Source organism: Haliaeetus leucocephalus, unplaced genomic scaffold (assembly GCF_000737465.1).
Source record: "Haliaeetus leucocephalus isolate CR32 unplaced genomic scaffold, Haliaeetus_leucocephalus-4.0 Scaffold188, whole genome shotgun sequence".
Lineage (NCBI taxonomy): Eukaryota > Metazoa > Chordata > Aves > Accipitriformes > Accipitridae > Haliaeetus > Haliaeetus leucocephalus.
This window is the reverse complement of record NW_010972624.1, coordinates 318,888-340,961: the sequence shown is the minus strand read 5'-3', so window position 1 is coordinate 340,961 and position 22,074 is coordinate 318,888. Positions and strand designations below refer to the sequence as shown.

At 57.6% G+C, this 22,074-nt stretch overlaps 3 protein-coding genes across 4 annotated transcripts in view; all 3 read right to left on the bottom strand.

The window, feature by feature from the left end:
* Nucleotides 1-306, bottom strand: part of PIGQ (phosphatidylinositol glycan anchor biosynthesis, class Q) — a 37,728-nt gene extending 37,422 nt beyond the window's left edge. The window contains exon 1 of one of the 2 annotated variants that reach the window (XM_010565231.1): nucleotides 266-306. The gene's annotated coding sequence lies outside the window, so the exon portion shown is untranslated. Of the gene's footprint in view, nucleotides 1-21; nucleotides 102-265 lie in introns of those variants that run through there. The other variant, XM_010565229.1, reaches the window with a different exon arrangement.
* Nucleotides 307-1,574: 1,268 nt separating this feature from the next.
* On the bottom strand, nucleotides 1,575-2,842 carry NHLRC4 (NHL repeat containing 4). Its single transcript, XM_010565256.1, has 2 exons — nucleotides 1,787-2,842; nucleotides 1,575-1,631 (listed from the first exon to the last, which is right to left on the bottom strand). Exons 1-2 carry the CDS (start codon nucleotides 2,840-2,842, stop codon nucleotides 1,575-1,577), a joined length of 1,113 nt encoding a protein of 370 aa, XP_010563558.1.
* Nucleotides 2,843-15,039: 12,197 nt separating this feature from the next.
* PRR35 (proline rich 35) lies at nucleotides 15,040-18,646 on the bottom strand. Its single transcript, XM_010565255.1, has 2 exons — nucleotides 17,025-18,646; nucleotides 15,040-15,973 (listed from the first exon to the last, which is right to left on the bottom strand). Exons 1-2 carry the CDS (start codon nucleotides 18,644-18,646, stop codon nucleotides 15,040-15,042), a joined length of 2,556 nt encoding a protein of 851 aa, XP_010563557.1.
* Nucleotides 18,647-22,074: the final 3,428 nt, after the last annotated feature.

Sequence of the window (22,074 nt, the reverse complement as noted above, 5' to 3'; positions counted from 1 at the left end):
CGCCCCGCCGCTGCCGCCTACCGCCCGCTTCGCCAGACCGGCCGCTTCCGGGGACCGGTTGCTCGGAGACGCCGCTGGCGCCGGGCTGTGCACCGCGGCGGGCCCGGCCGGCGCCGGCAACCGGGCTCCCGCGTTCCGCCCGCCCTCCACCGTTCCCCGCTTGGTTTTTAAGGCCGCGTCCCCCAGCAGCCTGGAGAGGGGCCCGGAGCCGCCGCGGCGGGGGGGGAGGGGGGTCTGCCGCGGCTTCCCCGGCAGCGCTGCTCACCGGAGGCTCGCCCCAACGCCTTCCCAGGGGCCGAGAGAGAGAGAGGCGGCGGGGCCCCGGCTGAGCCGGCCGATAAGGAGCGCCAGCTCGCCCAGCCCTCAGGCACGCCATCACCCACCCGGGCCTGGGGCGAGGGCAGGGACTCGCCTTCCCTCGTGGGACCCCGTTGTCCCCCCCCCACCCCATCCCCAGAGGCCAGGGACCTGCCTTTCCTCACGGGACCCCGTCATCGCTGCCACCTCAGCGGGTCCCCGGCCTGGCAGAGGCCCGTGGGTGCAGATGCCGGTGTCCGGGAGCTTCCCTCCTGGGAGCCGGCAGTGGGTTGGGGCCGCGGGGGTGCCGGGAGGACGCTGGGCAGCCGGAGGGGGTCCCGCATGGAAGGGGAGAGTGGGTGCGGAGGTGGAGGGTGCAGGCCCCACAGGGGCGGGCTAGAGAAAAGGGGTTGGATTTTTTTTGTTGGGAGCCGCAGGATTGGAAATAAGGTGGGGGGGAAGATGCGTTTTTTCTGGGAGCTCAAATGAAGGGAGGGGATGGGACAGGCTTATCCTTGTTCCTGCAAAGTGCACGGAGTCCCTCCCTGCGGCTGGGCTCGCTCCTGGGGCTGCCTCGCTCTGCAGGGAGAGGGGGTCTGGGAGGGCACCGCAGGGTGTCCGTGGTCTTTAGCACTCGTTCTAGGGCCAGGAAGAAGAAAGGGTCCTCTCTGGGGCTTGTTTGCGGTGGGAGGTGGTGACTGGACTCGGGTCTTGGACATCAGCAGAGGCCGAGGAGTCGTGCAGCACCGTGCCCGTGCCGAGGGCTGGAGCGGGGAGACGAAAACGCCCTTCCCTCTGCCACCGCACCCTGCCAGCTTCTCCCTGGCCTCTGCTGATAAAGGCAACGGCTGTGGTTTCTTAGCCCTCCTCTCCAAGGGGAGAACAGGACGGCCGGGCAGGCTCAGCCCCAGGACATGGGTTGGTGTGAGTAATTCTACATGCCCATATGCAATTTCCTCCATGCAGTAGTTGTTGCTTCCCTGTAGAGGTCAGGAATGCAGCATGGAATGAGTTACCTTTATTTTACTATTCTCCTGAAGTCTGCTGCAAACCCAGCGTGCCAGATAGACCACGGCTGCCAGCTCTGGCCTGGCCTTACCCCACCACTCGTACTCTGGCATCGTGAAGGTGGAACAATGGCTACATAAAAACGGTGTGCAGGGAAGAGAAGTATTTATATTATCTTTGCAAAACCACACAAGGATTCAAGAGAGTGGTGATAAGTTTGCCAAGGCACCAACGCGTGGCCAATTCTGAGTAGCTCAGTCCTCCTTTAGCTACTCTGGTGGGTCCAAGAAACTCGGTCTAGTCCTTGCTTCTGCCATCTGGAGAAGCTGGAGGGCAATAAGGCAGTCAAGTATGGGGACAATGCCCAGCTATGGGCGCAGTGGAGCTCACAGCCCACCAGCAGACCCAAAACTCAGCGGGGTTGCAGTGGAACCAACCCCACTCCCCCCCTGGGTGTTAGGCTGGGGTCACCACGTGGTACCCCAGGGTTGGTGGGGCTGTAAGGGGGCCTCACACAGTACTTAAAGACTTTTACACAGTTCTCCCCTGCATCTGCCACAAAGAGGTGCCCGAAGGAAGAACAAGCCACGCCAGCAGGCCTCCGCAGCCCTGCGGACACCAGGCAGACAGGAGCCCCATGCTCTGGGAACAAGTGGACTGTCCGTCGCTGCTCATCTGCCACCAGGATGCTGCCATCCACGTCAACGCAGACCCCAGCTGGGTTGCCAAACTGGTGTCCGTATTTGCTGCTGAGGGAGCAGAGGAGTTTACGGCTGCTCATGAAGACCTTGACGTCTCCACACTCCTCGCTTACCACAAAGCCTCCGTTGGGCGCTGGACTGACGTAGCGAGGTCCCTGCAAGTTGGGGACCGAGTGGATATTGAATGTCTTGAAGGCATGGTCCAGAGCAAAGCTGTGGACTTGACCTTGTGCATAGTCTGCTACCAAGATCTTGCCCATGGAGTCTACTCCAATACCTCTGGGGGAACCAACCTGTCTGATTTTTATCCATTCCCCCTTGGAGGGGCTGGTGTGAGGGTTGAAGACCCAGATGGCTCCATTCATCATGTCGGCTACAGCCACCATTCCCATCCGAGTCACAGTCACATCTTCTGGCAAGAAAGTGCCACTTTCCTTCCCCATTTGCTGGCAGGGCAGGGACTGCAGTGTTTGGCCTGTGCTGCTGAGGATGTGGACCCAGGGAGCACTCTCAGCTGTCATGTAGATGGAGCCATCCAGGGAGCAATGGATTCCGCTTACTTCCCCATAGCGGCTGCCAGTGGGGTTGGGGATCTGCCGGACCAGGTCATCCTGGCAATAGTGGAGGAGGTTCTTAATGTTGTCCAGATCTCCGCACAGGCTTTTGGCCTTATCCACCAGCTGGTGGACTTGGTGCTGCGTCACCATGCCCATGCCACGCTGGCTGCTCAGCAGCGGGCTGGCTGTCTGGAGTGTGGTGATTGACTTCAGCTGGAGGGTGTAGATAGTTTTCAGAAGCTTCTCCTTTTGCTGGCTGGTCTCCAGAGTGTAGTCCATGACAAATCTCTCGTCCCTGTTTGGGGGAAGCAGTAGGACCGTTACTGTCCCTGCCTGCTGCCATCTCTGGGGACATGCTCTGAGCTCAGGTGCTTGCTGTCTACCCAGGGTCAAGGTGTTGGTATAAGTCTGGATTCACTCCAATGCAACAGAGACCAGATCATAGCCCTGCCAGCTAATTACGTGCTCAGGATATAAAGAAAAACAGGGACCATGACACAAAAATGAAAGAGTCGGCAAGCTGGATCTGCAGCTGGAGGAACCAGCCAAAAAGGTCCATCGGCCTCAACGACAGCTTGGCTGGTGCCAGATCTGGCCTGAGGATTTATGTGTAAAGCAGCTCCCTGTGTGTGAGCACACTGAATGGAATCTCCAGCTCTCCAGTTCCTGGGATTAGTGGCTTCTCTTAGGCCTTTAACACTCCTTAACCCTATTTTCTGTAAGCCTCATCTCTCCAAACCATGCTCAGTCCGTGCTAACACTTGAGACACTGAGGATGACTATTCCTTCACTCCCACGTGGGTCAGATGTCACACTTGGCCAGCGTGTGTCTTTGCTAAGGGCAGCCCCCTCCCCATCCAAATAAATTTATTCCTGAAACAGCCAACAACTTATCGGAAAGAAGAAGGGAGGTACTGCTCTGAAGGACACATTCAAACTACACAATTTTTTCGGATGCAAGAGCCACCATGAGAACCACAATTTCTCTTTTGCCCACTCTGCCTCTGGTTTAAAACCATAAGAAATTAGTCCCCCAGAAGGCAGAGATGACAGCCCGGCTCTGCGGTGTGCTCTCCAGGGGCTGGCTGGAGCACAGCTTGTAGCACACAGCCAGGAGCTGGTAAGAAAAATGTTAAGAGAAATGTGGCCTATTAAAGTTCCTGGAGAGGCAGAAGTTAACTTTCCTTTAAATGTGATTATAATTAATATTATAATGGACACACCTGACTGTTCTGAGTTGTTTGCAAGCCACCACTCCACCTTTATCGCCCTGTGTCCCATGATTGCCTGGTATCATGTGCTCTATACTGCCTGCAAAAGTAATGCTTCCCCAAACCACAGCTGAAGGAAGCTGGGCTGGGCTAAGGCTTACTGGGTGCAAATTGTCCTTCCCGTGTGCAAATACCGCAACTGTCTAAAAGTCATCCCCTGAATACTTGCAGAACTATCAAACGCAAATACATGATGGTGGGGATGCATGTGAATATGGAGGGAATCCAATTTCTGCTGCTTTTGGGACCTGGGAACAGCTTTGCCACCTTCTTCCCCAAAGTGGTTGTGCTTTGTGTCTCCGGCAGCAGAGACCTGCTCGGTGGAAGCAAGCCCTCCACCGCCCCCACCGTGACTGCTTGTTGGGGTCCTCTTTCAGAGCTGGACACTGTTCAAAATCCAAGAAACTGGATTTTACAGATGGGGAAACTGAGTCACCATCAGGGAGCCGAGGTACCAGCTACCACACACGCAGCACCAGGAGTGTGCACCTCGCTTCCCAGGCGCTGGGCACCCAAAGCTGCCATCAGACCCTCGATGGTGTTTCCTGAGCCAAGCCTGAGCTGCTCATTTGCTCATTCGTGGGTCTAAGCCCAGAATGGGGGCCCTGATGCTGTCCCCAGCACAGCTCAGGCCAACGACCACGTGTGACCATGAGCCCAGCTCAACAGGACTTGTACCTCTGTCCTGACGTCCTGGGGGCTGCCTGTCCTTCCCTGGCAGCGCTGCCCTCCCACCGGCTCCGTCCTGCTCCCTCGCCGGGCTCAGGGCAGCGTGGCCGAGGGATATTGTGTTGTTAGTGACGGGCAATTGCCCTTGAGTCTGGGTAAACACAAAGGCTCCTTGTGCTGACAACCAGAAGCAGCGAGACAAGGGCTGATATGCGCGGTTTTTATTCCCTGCTGGTCTCATGCCCAGAGAGAAGGTGCCTTTTCTCCAGGATCAGTCTATGTCCCATCTACCTGCTCCTGCCAGAGGGAGGAGAAGCTCCAAGGTGCCCAGCTGCAGGGACAATTTGGGGTTTTTATCTAGAGGCAAAGGGGTTGATTTGCTGCACCTCAGCCTTAGCATGAGACGCAGCTGCCGGGGTGGGACAGGGACACTCGCACACCCTGAATCAGGGCTCCTGCCTCATCTCACTGCTTCTTCACTGCCTGCCTGTGCGCTCCCAGCTTGGGCATTGTGTGGTTGCGTGCCTCAGTCTCCCCACTTGCAGAAAGGAGACTGGTGATTTTTGCCGTGTCAGGCTTTGAGGTCCAGCAATGGAGAAGCTCTAGGAAGAGCTGGGACTCCTGGGCACAGCCCCCCTCTCCATCTCCACACTGCTCAACCCTGGCTCCCTCCAAATGGGCAAGGCCATGTTTGGAGTTGACGGTGGCATTTGTAGGTTCAGCTCAAACGAAAAGGATTGGGAGTAAAAGCAGAGTCAGCCCGGACCAGCCTGCAAGAGGCTGGTCAGAGTCTGCCCTCCCTCCCTGGCAGTGCTTGCTGACAGTGCTCGGTCCACCCTTGCCTGCAGTGAGGTCAAAGCATCCGCCTTAAGCCTGACCAAAGTGTGAAGAAGTTTGTGTCCATTCATTACTCAGCCGGGCAAAAGGTACATGAAGTTTGGATCAGACTCCCCCCACCTTCTGGAATGCTTGGAGGGGCTGTGTGTGCCTGGCCCTTCAGATGAAGGAAGTGGGTTGGGGTCTGGCTGGCTGCAGGAGCTGTGGGATGGGGATCTGCCTCTGAAGCCCCAGGGATGGGTGGTCCTCTCTCGGTGTGTTTAGGGCCCTTCTGGTCCTGTATCAGTGTATCCCTGAAGCTCACAGCATCTGGGAGGCTGCTTCAGACCTATTACCAGCCAAAATTACAAAAATAACTTGACATGACAAGCACTGGGGCCGCTCCATCCAAGCCCCAGCAGGATGGTAGGCAGCTTCAAAAACCATCTCCCAGGGCAACAGGGTCTGACCTTTTGTTTCGCTGTTGTGTGCTCCATCACCAGGATAAACAAACACAGCCTGGCCCTGGGGCTCCCGTTCACCTTTCCAGGACCGTGGCTCTGTCACAACCTGTTTGAAAGCCACCCCCGGACCCTAGAAGATGCCTGTGTCATGTCAGGGCCCTGGCATAGCCCATGCCCACGCCGACACCGGGAGCTGCAGGGTTCAAGGACAAGGGCATGGTCAGGCTGCTGGCGCTGGAGATGGACCAAGGGGAAGAGTTTGGGTCTGGTTCAGGCTTTCCTGGAGCACATTATTTGCAGGCACCAGTGGTGAACTTCTACCTTTGCAGCTTCCCCCCCCGGCCCAGGGACAGCAACTCTTGCTTGAGTGTCCACAAGGAACGCGCAAGCCCTGGGTCTCTGCCAGTCCCCATGCCCAGGGAGACAGGCACAGCACCTGCCTGGCACTGTGCATGTGTGCAGGGAGCCAGCGGGAGATCCCATGGGATGAGCCAATGTCATTGCTACCTAGTCACAGACTTGTGGAAAAAACCTCAAACCCATCCATTGAGAATATTTCCCTGTCTAGAGCACAGTTCCATGGCTGGGGAGAGGGTCAGGGGGATGTGGATGGCCGCTGTGTCAGTGGAGTGTTAATTGTTGTGGTGCAACAAAACCCTCCTGTAGCTCAGGTCCATGCTGGATGCCAGAGCACTCCAGCCCTGAGGGTCCCAGCAGTCCCCAGCCTGCTCCGGATCACCATCAGCACAGGGAGATTTTGGCCGAGGGCTGTGATTGTTTGCTGGGAGCAGAAGCGGATGGTTTCATGGTGGGGATGAAGCTGGGTGGTGGGTGGGCGTCTGGCTGGCTGGGGCTGGACACGGGCTTGTCATTTCTTTGCGCAGATTTGAGGTGGCTCCATCTGTCTGAACAACCGGAGGGATGATTGGCACTAATTATCAAAAAGATGCAATGTACTGTGTGTGCGCGTGTGTGTGCGCGCACGATAGAAAGTGGTGTCCCAGGACTGCGCGGGAGCTTTTGGTGGGAAGCTGGAGTACCCGCTGCACAGCCACACGCAGAAAACATGACGTCCAGCCCGAGCAGAGCCCCTGTCCCCGCTGTACTCCCCCACTGTCCCTGAAATGCCTGCAGTGCCCAGCTGGGGACATGCAGGGGATTGGGGGGACACTGGGGGACAGTGCTTTCGGAGCCTGATCCCCCACGCAGGCTGGGACTGGGGCTGGGGCTTCCTAAACCCAGTTACATGGAGGCAAGAGCAGGAATTCAGCTCTTCAGGCATCACAGAAAACCCTCCAGGAAGGAAGGTTGTAGCTACTCTGGTCCCTAAAACTGCCCTGGCACTGTCCTCTGACCAGCATGGGCACCCCGGAGTCCCCGCTGCCAGTTAGCTAACCTGTAGAGAAGATTCTCCAGGGTCTGATAAGGGCTGAGCTGACGTCTAGGCTTCTCCCTTGTTGTGTTCATCCTCCGCAGCCTCCTGCTCTCAAAAGGCTCACAAGGGGATTAGGAAGTTAATCCTCTTTGAGACATCAAGCTCCCCGTTGAGCCTGACCGAAAGGGCCAAAAACTGTGAAGCACAGCGGGGCACTGGCACAAAGCCTCTTTCTTGCCAGGAGCAGCCCCATGGGGGAGTCCCAGCTAGCCTTGGTGGCAGCGTCCCCATTGCCACCCCCTTCCCCACCTGCCCCAGACACCAGCCTGTCCTCAGGGCCATGGGAGCCAGGCAGTGGTCCCCCCAGGCTGGCTCCCTCCATCCTGCCCTGGTCTGGCTCCTGCAGCCTCTCCACACTGGCTCCAGGGGGGTGGTGGGAGGAAAGCAAAGTGTCCTCATATCCTGGCAGGGGACAGCATCCCAAGGCTATAGGGAGCAGAAGCTTTCTGCAAACACAGCCCCGCGCTCAGCCTGGTGGGGAGGACTCTGGAGGTCCAGGGGCACTGCTGAATCCCAGGGGCATGGGTATTACTGGAGCAAAACTATGTGCCAGAAACATCCTCTTATGGATGGTACCGGGCCATATGGTCTTCCAGGAAGGGTCGCTCCAGCTCTTGGTGAGGAAGCGTGCAGGCTGGCGTGCTGGTGTGCTGCAGGCTGGTGGGCACCGGCTACGTACAGGCGAGGGAGCAACTGCACTTTCTGTTCCCCCTTCCCACCCCAAACACAAACTGTCTACATCCTTGCGTAGCCCACACCTAAAATTAGAGAGGAAATAGCAGTGGCTGTGGGGGTTTGACCCCCTGCGGCCCCAGATCTGGGAAAATGATGTGGCTGTTTTGGCTTTGCAGCAGCTGCTGCCTGGGATGGGGGAGCCAGGGCTGCCCAGGCACCGTACCTGACCGTGCAGGCGCTCCTGGGTCTTCAGGCAGCTTCTGCCTTGCAGGAATGTTTCCTCCTTCCCTCTCAACTCTTTGACCCTCAGCATCTTCCCCCGCACCCCAAGGGAGCAGCAGCAGGGAGCACCCAGTCCTGCTGCTTCGGTGCTACTCAGCATCTCCTGCATTGCCTCGGTCCTAGCAAGCGCTGGCCCCCTTGCATGCACCCTCCAGGCAGGGGAGCGGGCAGGCAAGGCAGGAGCTGATCAAACATCATTGTCAGCCGGGATCTCAGCCTGCCTTAGCCTGCGGTGCCCAAGGGAAACCCTCTTCCCACTCAGCTTGGCTGCCTTCGGGGAGCATCAGCCCTGGTGAGAGCCAGAGCGCTGTTCTCCTCCGCCCCAGCTCTTTTAATTACTTAAACCCTCAGTGCTTCCCTCTGTGGGCCTTTGATCCAACTCCAAAGCCAGAATGGTTCTGCCCTGGGCAAATACCCAGGGAAACGATCCGTTCGGAGGCATCCAGGAGCAGGGAAAGGAAACCTCCAATTGCAATAACAGATGGGCAGGGGGAAAATGCAGCTTTTTGTACTCTTTTTCCTCACTTAAAACTGAGGAGATGGGATAGCTGCTCCTTTGCGCTCGCTCATGCTGGCTGCACTGCATGGAGTGGATGGAGAATACAACTGTTACCCAAGCAGTTCTGGAGCTGCAGTCCCCCAGGACTGCCCTGCAGTTTGGTGTTCGTGGCTGCTGGGGGTTGAAGTGTTCATGGCGGACTCGAAACACTGCAGCAGTGTCCCGGCAGAGCCAGGGGATGGTCACCAGGGCACGGCGAGATGGCTGGAGGCGGTGATGCCACCATGGTGGTTGTAATGGTGAGAGTGGTGAGGAACAGTAGTGCTGCTGCCACAAACAGCTGGGACCAGAGGATCCAAGATGAGCCACAGGCAATGCATGGAGTGGTGCCTTCTGGGCTGCCTGAGCTCTGCTCCTCTTCCTCCTACAGAGAGGATCTGAGGAGGATGAGGAGGACTTGAGGAACCTCCACAAGAGCTGCAGTTTGAGTGAAAGCAGGCAGCATCGCAGGCTGGGCTGTCCATCCATGCAGCTGCACTGCCCTTGCAGATCAGCCCCCTGCCAGCTCTCAGCACATCTGTGCTGCTTCCCTGGTGTGCCACCAGCCCTGGGGATGACATTTCTGCCTCGAGGAGAGTCAGCATCCTCCCCTGCTTGCTCCTAGTGTGCAGACGCTTCCAAGCAAAGGGAGGGACAAGACTGAGAAGAGGACTGAGGAAGAGACAAAGAGAATGGTCTTCCTCCTGACACTGCTAGTACCTTCTAGGACACTTTGCTTGGAAATTCTGAAAACACCACCACTCCTTACTTAAGGTCACAGGGAAACTCCCCCTGGTGTGCAGTCATTTGGCAGAAAGAAAACCTTGCATGCCTTTCCCCAGGTGGGAAGTGCAAGTTGGGCTGGGACAGGGTCCCTGGGACGATGGGGACCCTTTGGGAGCAATTCCCGGTTTGTCTTCCCAGCTCCAGAGTCCTCGCAACCGGGTATCTCCAGCTGCCCTTAGCTCGCAGTTAAAGAGCGCACGCTGCACTCAGCCCTGCTGCCACTGCAAAGCCGGTTCATTACCTCCCTCCTGCCCGAGACAGAGCAATTCTGTTCCAGGTTGTCTTTGCAGCTTCACACGTCTGCTCAGAAATCTCCTGGCCGACCTTGGCCCTTCTTTAGTCCATGTTTGGTAACTTTCCACTGCTCCAAGCTCTGGCCTGCCCACATTGGGGTAAGAGAAAACTGGTTGTGCTGAGCAGGAACCACTTCTTGTCCCCAGCTGGTTCCACCTGGTAGCCCACTGTTACGAGTGAGCGCCCAGCTCCCCGGCCCTGCTGCAGGTGGGTCGCGGGATGCACTGACACGGACCGCCGGGCAAGACACAGCAGGCAGGGCACCTCGGTGCTTGCCTTCCCCCTGTCATTTCAGCCACACACAGCCTCCGAATTTGCATGGTCCCAAATTGTTTGGATATCCCCCACCCAGCTGCCGATTGGTGTGTGCAAGGGGTTAATTCGCCCTGGCATCAAACACATCCCCATTTCTTGGTGCCACAGTGAGCACCCTGCCAGTGCGTGACAGCACCCTCTTCCCCTGAACATGGGGTTGGGTCTACCCCATCTTTAACTTGTGGGCAAACGCAAGAGTGTTTGCAGCTCCGTTCCTTGGACCGTGGTTTCCCTTGGCAGGCTGGGCTGCAGCGGGAGGAGGCGATGCCCACCGCAGCCCCTGCCATCCTCCGTGCAACCCTGGGACTGCGTCTCTGCAGCGACCGTCCTGTTCCAGCATGGGATCCATCCCCAAAATTTGCCACTGGCCCTTTGACACCAAACCAGGGAAATTGGGGGACACGGCATTTTTGTGGGGTCTGTGGGATGCTCCTACCTCGTCCTTGGGGCTGCCCTGCTCACGAGAAGCAGCCTGACGTGATGTCCTGCCACCCTTCCCCACAAACTGTGGCCCCATCCCTGTGTCCCGGGGTGCCTGGGTTGCCCCTGCGCTGTCTCCCCTTGCTGTTCAGCCCAGCAGTGCATCGAGCCAGAGCTCACAGCCACACCAATGAGGCTGGAAAACTGGTTGGGGATGCAGCAAACCCACCCTCAGTGTCCTCTGCTCTCAGCTTCCCTGGGGCCACGTCCTTGTGCTGATGGGACAGGGAAAGCAACAACCTCCTCTTTTACAAAGAACCTTGAAATCTCGTTCCTTCCACTGCCTTGCCCAAGATAAGCCTTCCCTGAGGGTTTGTTTATTAGGAAACTTCCCCCCCTCCCAATCCCTGAGCTGTCCTTTGCTCTTGAACCCGGAGGAGAAGGAATACTTGAGCAGCTGTACCCACCTGGGGTTAGGAACCCATAAAAGTTGTGCAGCTCCATTGACCAGGAGCTGCTGGGCTCCAAGCTGTGCTGGGGACCTGCTGTGACCCCACGTCCCCCCAGCCCTGGGAGAAGGGGGGCTGCTGGCCTCAGCAGGGCAGGGGAGGGATTTGGCTGGGTCCTCCAGCTGTTGATTGGGACTGGTCTTGGCTTGGCAGAAAAGTGGGGGGGGACATGCAAGCAGGGGGACTTTGGTCAACCATGACCAAGAAAGATGGCTATCAGGTGGGCCTGCCGTAAAGGGCAGGTAATGGCTCACTATCAGATGCCTTTAGGGTGACCAAATAGCAGTGTAATGGGCCCTGTGCTGGAGTGGGCTGAGGGCCCTGGGGGTGCAGATTGCAGACTGGATAAGCCACCCTGGTAGTTCAACTCCCATCCATTATTTAAATGCAAAGGTAAATGCTTTCATCTTTTCAACTGGAATGGTGCCACCAGCTCGGCCACCTCCTGAGTGTCCCATCCTGGTGGCCCGCAGGCAGCAGTCCCTGGGCAGGGGACTGCCCTGGACAGCCATGGCAGAGCAGAGAGGGGAGCCATCCCCTCTGCGGGGGTGCCACCAGCACCCCTGGGGAAGAGGTGCAAAGGCTGAGCGGCAGGGTGGCATGGGGGACGTGGGACTTTACCCCACACCTCCCATCTGCTCTTCCCTGCACCAGGACCTAGGTGTAGGTGCTACAGCCCCATGGCCCAGCCATGGCAGCTTGTCAAGGGAGCTGGGCTGCCTCTTTCCAAAGGAAGAGGCTCTGTGTGTGTGTGCAGCGACTTCTGTAGGAGGAATTAGGACCCTCATGGCTCCTGTGAGGGCTTTTCTCCTCCTGACGACTGCCTTCAGACACAGCGGACTGCCCCTCTCCCCAGCATGGGACAAGCCACTGGGGTCCCAGTGCTGATTCAGCAGAAGAAAACAGTCAAAATCCACCCATGTAACGACTGACCATGTGCAGCCAGCATCAACATCTGGCCGCATCCTGCTGGTGGCTAACCTTGAGCCTCCGAAATGCAGGGAGTGCGTGGCTCTGTGATGGAAAGCCATGGCGTGGGGCTGCTGCAGGATCTGGCCAGAGCAGGCAGGGCTTCCCAGAGAGGAGAACAAAGTGGACAGCAGCAACTTCCATTCGAGGTTTTCTTTTTAATGGTTTGGTTTTTGTTTTGTACATTCGTAAAACTGTGAACAATAAATACTGTGTGATCGGCCTCCTCCTCCCACTTGCCCCCCCGGCTTTCTGCAGAGGCGAGGGAGACCATGAGCAACGCGGCGAGGGCTGCTGGCACCGGCTCCGCTCGCAGGAGATGTGCCCAGCTCACAGCGTGGGCATCACGGAGCAGGGCAGCATCCCAGCTCAGGGTGGCAGGATGGAGTCAGGGGCTGGGGAGGGAGAGATGACTTGTGTGCAGGCAATATCTCAGCTAAAAAGGGGTGAAAGGCAGCACTGCCTGGTAGTCTGGGCACAGACCTTCTGCTGAAGCCCAGAGCTGCTGGTCACAGAGCTCTGCTACCCCTCTGTTGTCTTGGACACCCAATTTCAGATGGGGATCTGCTAAGAAAAACAGTGTGATCCTTGGGGCTGGGAGGAGATGGGGCTCCCGGATGGGCAGAGGGACCTACACGTCTTGTTGTTCTTCAGAGGAGGTAAAGGCCGGGTGGGCAGGGAAGGATGTCACGGGAAAATGGGGCTCCAACTTCTTGGCTGTGCCTGTGGGTGCCCTGCTGTGCGCTGGATGAGGGTCCTGGCATGGAAGATGCACAGAGAAGCTGGTGTGGGAGAGAGTAGGGTGCCCTGAGATACAGGAACAGGGAGGTGCTGGCATGGGGAACAGCGGCTGCCAGGACTGTGTGAACGAGGGAGCTGGGAAGGGGTGGGTGACAGAGCGGCACAGGGTGGCAGAAGAGGCTGGAGAGAGACTGGCAGGCTGTTGGCAGTGGGTAATGTGAGCAAGGTGCTTGGTATGGAGGTGGCTGCTGTGCTGATGGTGTTACAGCACCCAAAGATGACAGCGCTATTCAAACCCAGAAAGGAAGGCCCAATGCCACGTCCTCTGGGCTCTGGGGTCAAGGATCCTGCACCCAAACTCAGGTCTGTTCTGGTGGCATCTCATGACCTTCACTTGGGCCTTGTGGGGCCAGGGCTATGCTGGGAAGCAGCAGGACATGGCCCATCAGGAAGATCTGGACCTGGCTCAAAAGGGCCATGATGCTGAGCTGAGCATCTGTCCTTTTGATTGCCACTCCCCGCCCCATACTTTTCAAGAGAGAGAAGAGACCAATAACTCCGCAGGCCTGTGTGCCCTAAGCAAAGTCCTTGAGTGAGAAATAAACCACTTTGATGAGGTGGAAGCTTTGTCCAGAGAGCAATCAGATGAGAAGAGTCAACTCTTCCTGTTGTCTGGGTCCATTAAAGTACTTGGGAGTCCCAGGTCCTATGCACGGGCTTGCCTTCTTCAGCCACCTGCATTAGGATTGTCCACTTTGTGCCCAGAGAAGAGCCAGCTTCTAAAGCTTCCTTGCTGTGTAGGTCCTTATTTGTGGCTTTGCTTGCTGTTCTCTTTGTCCTGCCCTTCTGCCCTGCATCCCAGCTCTTCTCATTGCAAATAACAAGCCACCAGGTCAAGTCAGTGAAGGCCCTGGGTGCTAACAGGACACCCCACCACCTCTTGAACAGGGAATGTGGATGGGAGAGGAAAGGGTACCTGGTTTTTCCAGGCTGAGGAGAGCACATTATACCTGCCACAGTGGGAGGGAGTCCAAGAAATCCTGGCCCAAGCACTGGGACATCCTGAGCCAGAGCAGATGCTGCTCAGCAGGGTGGCAGGGGACAGGGAGGTGTGACTGCCCTGCGGTGGGTACCAGCCTGCCCAACAGAGGCAAGAGCCCCCAGCGAGCACGGGGAGAAGGTGGCCTTTTCGGAAGGCCAGCACTCATCCCACAAGCAGCAGGCACGTGCCCGGATGGGTGGCTCTCTGGTGCTCTGGCTGAGGGGTGACCGCTCAGCATCGTTCCAGCTTGGGATAGGTCAAGCTTGTCCCTTCACAGATTGTTTTTAGGGTCTTTGCTCCTCTAGCAGTGGGGTATGTGGCATCATCGTCTCACCCATTTTGCTGTCCCATGTGTCATCATTTGGGGGATTAGGATTAGTGGGCAGGAGCTCATGGGAGCTGTACTCTGCCTTCATGAGGAATGTGCATCATGTCTGCATGGGGAGAGGCCATCGGAGCAGAGGGACGGAAAGTCCTTTCTGTGTAAAGGCAAAAGAAGGAGCCGGACACTGGAGAACCGGTAGGCAGGAACAAGTCCCCACAGCCCAGCAGTCCCCACACGTGGCAAATGCCCTTGGCAGGAGAGCTCATGACCCAGGTGTGGAGCTGTGGCAAGGTGGCTCCCATGTTGTTTTGTCATTGTGGCTGGGAAGATGTTCCTGTCTCCACAGTACAGAAAGTACTTGGCCTCTGGGTCAGTCCAGCTGGGCATCCCTGCTGTGACTCTTAAGCCACCATGGGGCGAAGCCACCATGTCTTTACTCTGTACAAGGTGACAGCCACAGTCTGAGCGCAACCATGGCTGGACCAAAGCTTGGCCTTGCAGATACCCCGTCTGTGGTTCCTCCCCTGTCCACAGATCATGGGAGCTGGGTTGCAAAAGTCCCTGAGCGTCTCTGATGAGACAGCTGGATTAGCCTTTTACCGAAAGCTTGGTGCTTTCAACATTTTCTTTTTTTGCCTGCCAGTGACTTCCCGTTCGAAGGGAGCTCCAGGACCAGGGAGCTGAGGCTGTGGAGCATGCAGAGCCCAGAAGCACCGTCCTTGACACTGGGGTAGGACAGGGACTGTTTTTTTACACCTTGTGGAGTCAGCTGGGGGAGATAGCTGGGACCCCACTCAACATGGCCCCAGCCAGGCAGTCGTTAAGCTTTCATCCATGGGGAAGAGGGAGAGCAGAGAGGTGGGACACTAGGAAGGTGAAGCATGAGGTGGTCAGTGAGATCCAGGAGCTTTCGAGCAAGGTGGACTTAGGGGTCGGCATGCAGAGGGCTGTGGACACACACTGCGTCTGTCTCGCTGGGAAGGCTGCAGGAGAGGGAGCGCTGCATGGCCCGGCAGCCCAGGGGCCCATCCTCAGTGGTGACTGGGAGCTGAGGGCCCTGGGTGGTACTGGATCTGCCATCGGAGCAGAGCAGGACGCTGGAGTCTGCCTCGCACTTGGTGGTACGGCTGTAGTAGGGCTCCATCACGTGCCGGAGCTCCAGGGGCATGGTGAGTGGCAGGACCTCAGCCTTGATCACAGTGCCCAGGTGGGCCTCAGAGGAGGATGCCCGGAGGCTCTCGGAGCGGCTCATCTTGATCAACAGGTCGATGGTTTTGTTCTCTGCCTCAAGGAGGCAGTTTGGCAGCCCCTCCCCATCTCCCGCCTCCCCGGTGGCCGTACATTTGTTGAAGGCCCCTTGGTCTTTGCCATGGAGCTTCTCACTTCCCAGGTTCATGTTGCAGGGCTCCTTCTTGGCCTGCTGGACCTTCTCCAGACCTTCAGAGGATCTCTTCACTGAGAGGTCCAGAGGCCCCTCATGGGGTTTGGTGGCTTTCTCCAGTGCCTGGTGGATGTGGTAGAGCTCTCTTCGGATTTTGACCAGCTGGTCCCTCAGCTCTTTTTGCCCAGGGGTGTCCTCCTTTGCCAGATCAGACAGTTGCTTCTCCACCTCTTGGTACTCTTCTAAGGTTTTGGACAGGTCCCCAATAAGCACGGTTGTGGCCTCAGAGTCCATCATGGTGGCAAAAGTCTCTTGGGGTCTGCTCTGCTTGCAGACACCATGGTCTAGGCCAGCACCCACAGAGGGAAGAACTTCAGTGTCATTGCCCCTCTCTGGTTCCTCAGGCTGGCCTGTGAGGACCTCCGCGTGCCAGTGGTCCAGGGCCTTGGGGATGTGGCCAGGGTTGGCCCTTGAACCACTGCAGAGAAGAAGTGGATACAATCAGTAGGGAAAGAGATAGGAAAATCCTTGGGCATATGTCCAGGGCCAGCATTACCAGATTCAGCCAGGGTTCCTCCACTGTCTGTTGCCAGCATGAGGCCCTTCCAGAGAGGACTTTGGTCTAAGCATGCAGACCCCTGGCTGGACCTGCTCCTGGAATTGTTCTCCCAGGAGGTGGATGGACCCTGATACAGGCTATTTCATGACACCCACCAAGACCAGTCTGGGGAGAGGGGGGCTGGTAAGTGATCCCACTTCAACTAGCCAAACCTGGATTCTCCTTCTTGGAACACTGGAGAATGTTGATGGAAATGACCATCCCACAGTCCTGAAGGCCCAGCTGGAGGGAATCTCTCCAGCCAGCCTGAGAGCAGGGAAGAAGCAGGTGGAGATGGAAAACCATGGAGAGCTTCTCCAGAGAAAGCTCCTCCGGGTGCCAAAAGCAGTGGTTTTACAGTGACATTTGTCTTGGAGCCACAGCTGGACTTGCACAACCAGGGGAGGAACTGAAATTTTGTTAAAAGGAGCTGTGCACATTTCTAGCCCCAGGTAAAAGGAAATGTTTGGAAACGTGACCCTCCCTCGGGGCTTTGAAACCAGAAGGCAAATCAAAGGAATGCAAATGTGTGTGTTTAAAAATAGGCAATGATTGTTCCAGCAACCCTGGGATATCTGGGGACCCAAGAGGAGATTTCCTGGTGCTTGGGGAGTGCAGGTCCACACCACACAGACACCATCTCACTTCTGGCTCTGTATAAAACAGGGGAAAGTGAGGGACAGCAAGTGGTGACATAGCCCAGGTGCTTGGATGCATCTGAAGGCTATTCAGGTCCTTTGTTGTTGGAGGGCAGAAAGCCCTGCTCTGAGTGGGCATTGGTATGGACCAGCCTGGAGTGTGCTCAGCCCTTGGAGACTCATCTTACGGTTTACAAGCAAGTGGGGGGATCAGTAATACGATGGGGTGTGAAGATGGTGTTTTAGGGCCAATCAGATAGGAGGAGGAGGCAGAGAGATCACAGGCACCTTACCTGCTCTGGTAGCTGAGTTTTCCAGGCATCAGTCTTTCGGGTCCTATCAAGTCCAGACCATTGGCAGTGAACTTCCTCTTCAGAGAGCTGCCTGGAGAGCTGCTGGTCTCCAGACAGGTCACCACCGGTAACTCTGTCTTCCGGATGCTGCTGGGGGCAAAAGCGCCGTCCTTCATCCCCACCATGTTTTGGTAGATGTCAGTGGCTGGCTTTTTGCGTAGGTTGTTGAGGCCCAAAGCTGGGTTGCTCTCCTTCTCTTGGGACAGCCATTTCTCCTCTTCTTCCTGCCCCAGCATGGCAGGGTGGCTGAGCTCGGAGGCTGGCTCCTCTCTGACACCTTTGGACCAAGGAAAACTTGTCTTCAGAACTGGTACCTTCAGCAGCCCTGGTTTGGTTGGCTCACTGGGAGGTTTGGCTTGGGGCGGTGTGGGCATGACAGAGCCCACCAGCTGCTGGGCTTCTGGCTTACTGGAGGACATCTTGCTTTCAGTGGAGCTGAAGGTGTGCTCGAAAAGCAAGGGGTAGTAGAAGCGGGGAAGGAAGGCTGAGCGCTCAGGGCTCTGCAGAGGCTGGAAGTGGGAGGCATGTGGATGCATCAGCTGGGCTGTGGAGGCCAGGAAAGGCAGCTGAGCCAAGTGCGAGTGAGTTGTAGCACTGTTGGCCATGGAGGGGCTCAGGTAGGAGAAGACACTGGGGTTTAATGGGTAATTAATACCCAGCAGTGAGAGGTTGAGGCCCTGAGGTTCGTGGTAGTCACTGTAGGCTGGAGGGGGGTAGCATGGGATGATGTTGCTGTCAGTACAAGGTGGGGAGACCTCAGATGTGTTCCTCCTTTGCCCATTTGCCACCAGCTTCCACTGCTCCATGAGGATCCCGCTGCTGGCCAGGCATTTCTTTGGCACTTTGCAATGCTTTGGCTTAGCCTCTAGGTCTGGGGAGGCCATTTCCCTGCTTTTCATGACGTGGTTCTTGAGGGAGAAGACGTCTGTGATGATGAAGTCGGGCTCTACCTCCTTGCAAGGCTTTTCCCTCTTGTTCTTGAAACCAAAGACCAAAGTGTTCACTTCTGGTTCAGCTGGGTCACCTTGGCAACCTGCCTCTTCATTTTTCTCTTTCTTCTCCCCCGCATCCATCTCCCTCAACAGGCCAGCAACATCCTCCTCCTCCTCTTGGAACGGGCCACCTTCTTCACCAGCCCCTTCAGCAGGCAGGATCTCCACCCCTGACATCGGCTTGTCCTCATGGCTGTCCCTGACGGAGGTCTGCTTGATCCTAACTGACCCTCCTGACATGGCCGAGGAGTCGCAGGTCTCCTGCTCATCCCGCTGCCCGCGCAGGCGGGAGGTCTCCGTTGCATGCAGGAGTCGCAGCTCCGGGTGGAGCAGATTGCCCTTCTTGTAGGGCCAGTCGGACTCGATGAGGAGGGAGAGGGAGTTCTTGCACAGGCTGTACTTCATGTGGTTGTAGAGGTGGGACTTCTCCATGCAGGTGAAGGGGCACTGGAAACATTTGTAGTTGTATGGCTTGCCCCATGGCCTTGGGATGTAGTGAGGCTTTTTTGGCTTCCTCTCCTTGTGCTTGTAGACCGAGGTCAGCTTGCAGCCCACATCGTCCTTGGACATGGTGGCAGGTGCCTGGAGATGGCTCCTTGTGGGAACAGAGGGGCACGGCACGTGAATCTTCCCACACCTCCCTGGGAACCGCTGTGTGCCCTGGAAGAAGGACAGCATGGAGCTGGTGAGCTGTGCCTGCAGCTCCCCGGGCAGATGGCTTTGCTCTGTGGGCACCTCCTGGCCCCTGGGGAGTGGAGCTGCTGGGACCTCGGTCTGGAGCTCCCATGTTTGGGATTTAAACCCAGGCCAGTGATGGAATTTTTGCCCAAACCCTATTGGTGTGCCCATACATGCTGGCCCCATTATTAACCCTCTTTTGTCAAACCACCTCAGAGGAAAAGGAAAACAAACACTATTAAAGGCGTTGAAGCTAAACCACCTCAAGCTGACACTGAAGCGCCCAGGCGACCTGCCTGCCCAGCTGGAGCCTCCCTGGGGCAGCCCCAGCCCAGCCCAGGGATGATTTCCCTGCTGAGGGCAGGAGATGAAAGAGAAACCCGTCTGCAGCCCTGAACGCTGTGCTGGGCACGGAGCTGCGCGGCTTTGCCGTCTCCTGGGGTGCTGCAGTGCCAGAGCCGACTGAGATGTTCCAAAGCTCATGCACCAAAGCTGGTGCAGAGCTGGGCTAAATGCAGATACCTGCAACCCTGCACATGAACGTGCAATCATGGTGCAATGAGGACAGTCAGATGGACAGACAGGATGGGGGGAGGCTGCGGACCGACTGCTTTTAACCTGGCATCGCTGCTGGAAAGGTGGTCCTGCCTCCCTGGCTGCATGGGACTGACCCTGTCCTCTGCCAGGACAGGGGTAATCTGGCCTGGAAAAACAATCCAGGCTAAAACACACCTCCCCACTTCCAGGTGTCTTCCCCAAGATTGAAATGTCTGGGAAACGTCCCCCGCAGCCCCCCGATGCAGGGCTGGCCCTTGTGTGCTTCCCACCGCAGCCTCCCTGGGGACGGTGGGCTCACGCCTGTCCTGTCGCCTGTCACCCTGCCTGCCCCGGGAGCAGGCAAGTGAGCACAGCACCCCGACTCCTTGCCTCCCAGAGGAGCCAGATCTGCAGAGGCTCCACGCTGATGAAATTGGGCTCCTCCACAGATGGCCAAGCAGCAATCTCCTGCAGTCACAAGGCACTCAAGACCAATGCACACGCCTGCGCCACCCCCTTCAGACACCTCTTTGCCCTGGAGGGACTTGCTGGCTTCCCCATCAGAACAAAACCGTGTGTTTCTCCTGGGGAGGGCAGCAAATTTGAGGGCTCATTTGGCGTGGGTGGGGCTCATTTCTCAAGGGCCAAATCCTTCCCCTGCGCAGCAGGTCCTGGGGAAGAACTCTGCCCTGGGAGACCCTGCAGCCAGGCTAGTGTGGGGATGCACAGCCTGGGAAGGAGAAGGAAGCAGCAGCATCTCCAGATTGCCACCGATGTGGCAACCGGAGCCACTTGGGAAAACAATCTGCTCCCTGGCTTTTGGGGAGAAGGAGACGAATTTTGCAGGATGGGAAGGGAAAGAGCGCGTCTCTGTGCACTGGGGCACACCGCAGCTTTGGGCAGCCAGGGCCAGGAGCTGCCCAGGGGCAGGTCCAGGCAGTGGCTCAAGGAGCTGACAGCCCCTGCAACGGGCATTGCTCCCCACCGGCCCGGAGCCTGCCCAGCCCAGCGCAGTCGTAGCCCGCATCCTTCTGCACATGGCCTGGGGGGGCTTCCCTGTGGGGCTGGGGGGGAGCAATGCAGCTCCCGGCGGGGGGACGGGCACAGAAGGGCCAAAGAGCTGGGATCAGAGTGGGATGGGCAGGGAAGGGGCTCGGGTGGCAGCAGCACCACACAGAGAGGCAGGTGGCCATGTGGCCCTACGATGCTCCCCGCCTCCTGGGGCTGGGTTGCATGCTGCAGATGGCTCCCCTTGGTGAGACCACATCCTTGGGGCTGGCTTCTCACCTCAGAGCCCCATGCTTCCTCCCCTGAGCACCCCACTCCAAGTACATATCACTGATCTGGCCGCAGCCTGAAATACCACGTGCCCGGCAGAAGCGGTGGCCCTGGGGACAGTACTGCCAGCCCCATGCCCAGGCCATGGCTGTGCTGGGCTGAAAGATGCTCCATGCTCTGCTACCCACTCTCCCCACCACTGGCACCAAGAGGCAGCACCTTCCTCTGGGAGCATGGTGAGAGCATTTGCGTGACAGGAGAGGGAATTACCTGTGTAGGACCCTTTCCACTTTCTTCCTGAGGTTTGTTGTCAAACAGCATAGAGTATCTCCTGCCTGCGATGGGGACAGGGAACAAGCCGTGCTGTGGCTTCCCCAGTGCGGCACAGGAGCCTGTGGGGCAGGCTGAGCTGCAGGCAGGGTTTGGGGACAGCCCTCTGCATACCCACGTGTCAGTTGAGCTGGAAGCTGACCCTGCTGCTAAGATCTGGTCTTGCAGAAAACAGGCGAAAACGTCCCCTTGTAATGAACTCCTGTCCCCTGGGATTTTGAGGGGAGCTCCAGGGGTGCAGACCTGACCTGTAGCAGCCAAGGCTGATTTCTCCCATCGCAGTGCGATGCGCAGGCAGAGCTCGGGGGCCCCTGCCTGCAGGTTCACCGCAGCGAGTGACAGCCTGCCCGCCTGCCCAGAGGGACATGCTTGTCCTTGAGCCCTCAGACACTTCCTACGTGCGTCACGCCTGTGAGCCGTGAGAGCACTGCACACCCGCTGCGATGCTCAGGGAGCAGAAGGGATGCAGCAGCAGCTCTGCAGGATGGGGTCCCTTTGAGCATCGCTCCCTGGCTCCAGCCACCGAGCCTGGAGTGCCCCAAGCATCCTGGATGTCGCTGTGCCCTGATCCCCTGCCCTATCTCCCTCTACACCCACCCTGCTACAGGGCAAGAAACACGGAGCAGCTGAGCGCGGAGCTGGGTGCCTTGGCCCGGCTGCAATGCACGCCGCCTGTTTGCAGGTCAGTTGAACAAACATTTGCTGTTTATATGCCAGAGGCAGATTAAATCTTTGCTGGGAGACTGGAACTGGTTGTTCCATTCCTGCACACCTGATCCTCCTCCTCCAATGCTGCTGTGAAAGCTGTTTGTTGCCCGGTGGTGCGGGAGACGGCAGAGAGCCGTCCCGCACGGGGACAGGCAGCTTGGCTGCTTCCACCTTCCTAACGCTGCAGAGAGGAACAGCAAGGGAGGAGAAGAGGAAAGAGCAAAGAAAAAGAAGGGGAGAGGGTGAGAAAGTGCCCCGTGTGTGAGCCAGGCAGGCTCTAGCGGAGCGGAGGCATCCCCAGGGCCGGATCAGGCCCTGCGGAGCTGGGAGACAGGCGTTGCGGCTCCTGGTTGCTGAGCAGTTCCCGCACCAGCAGATCTTCGTGGTCTGCTGAGTCCCTCTCTGCCACAACACATTATTTCCAGTGGGCTGTCAGCTGCGGCGGTGGGGGCCGTGCCTGGGGGCAG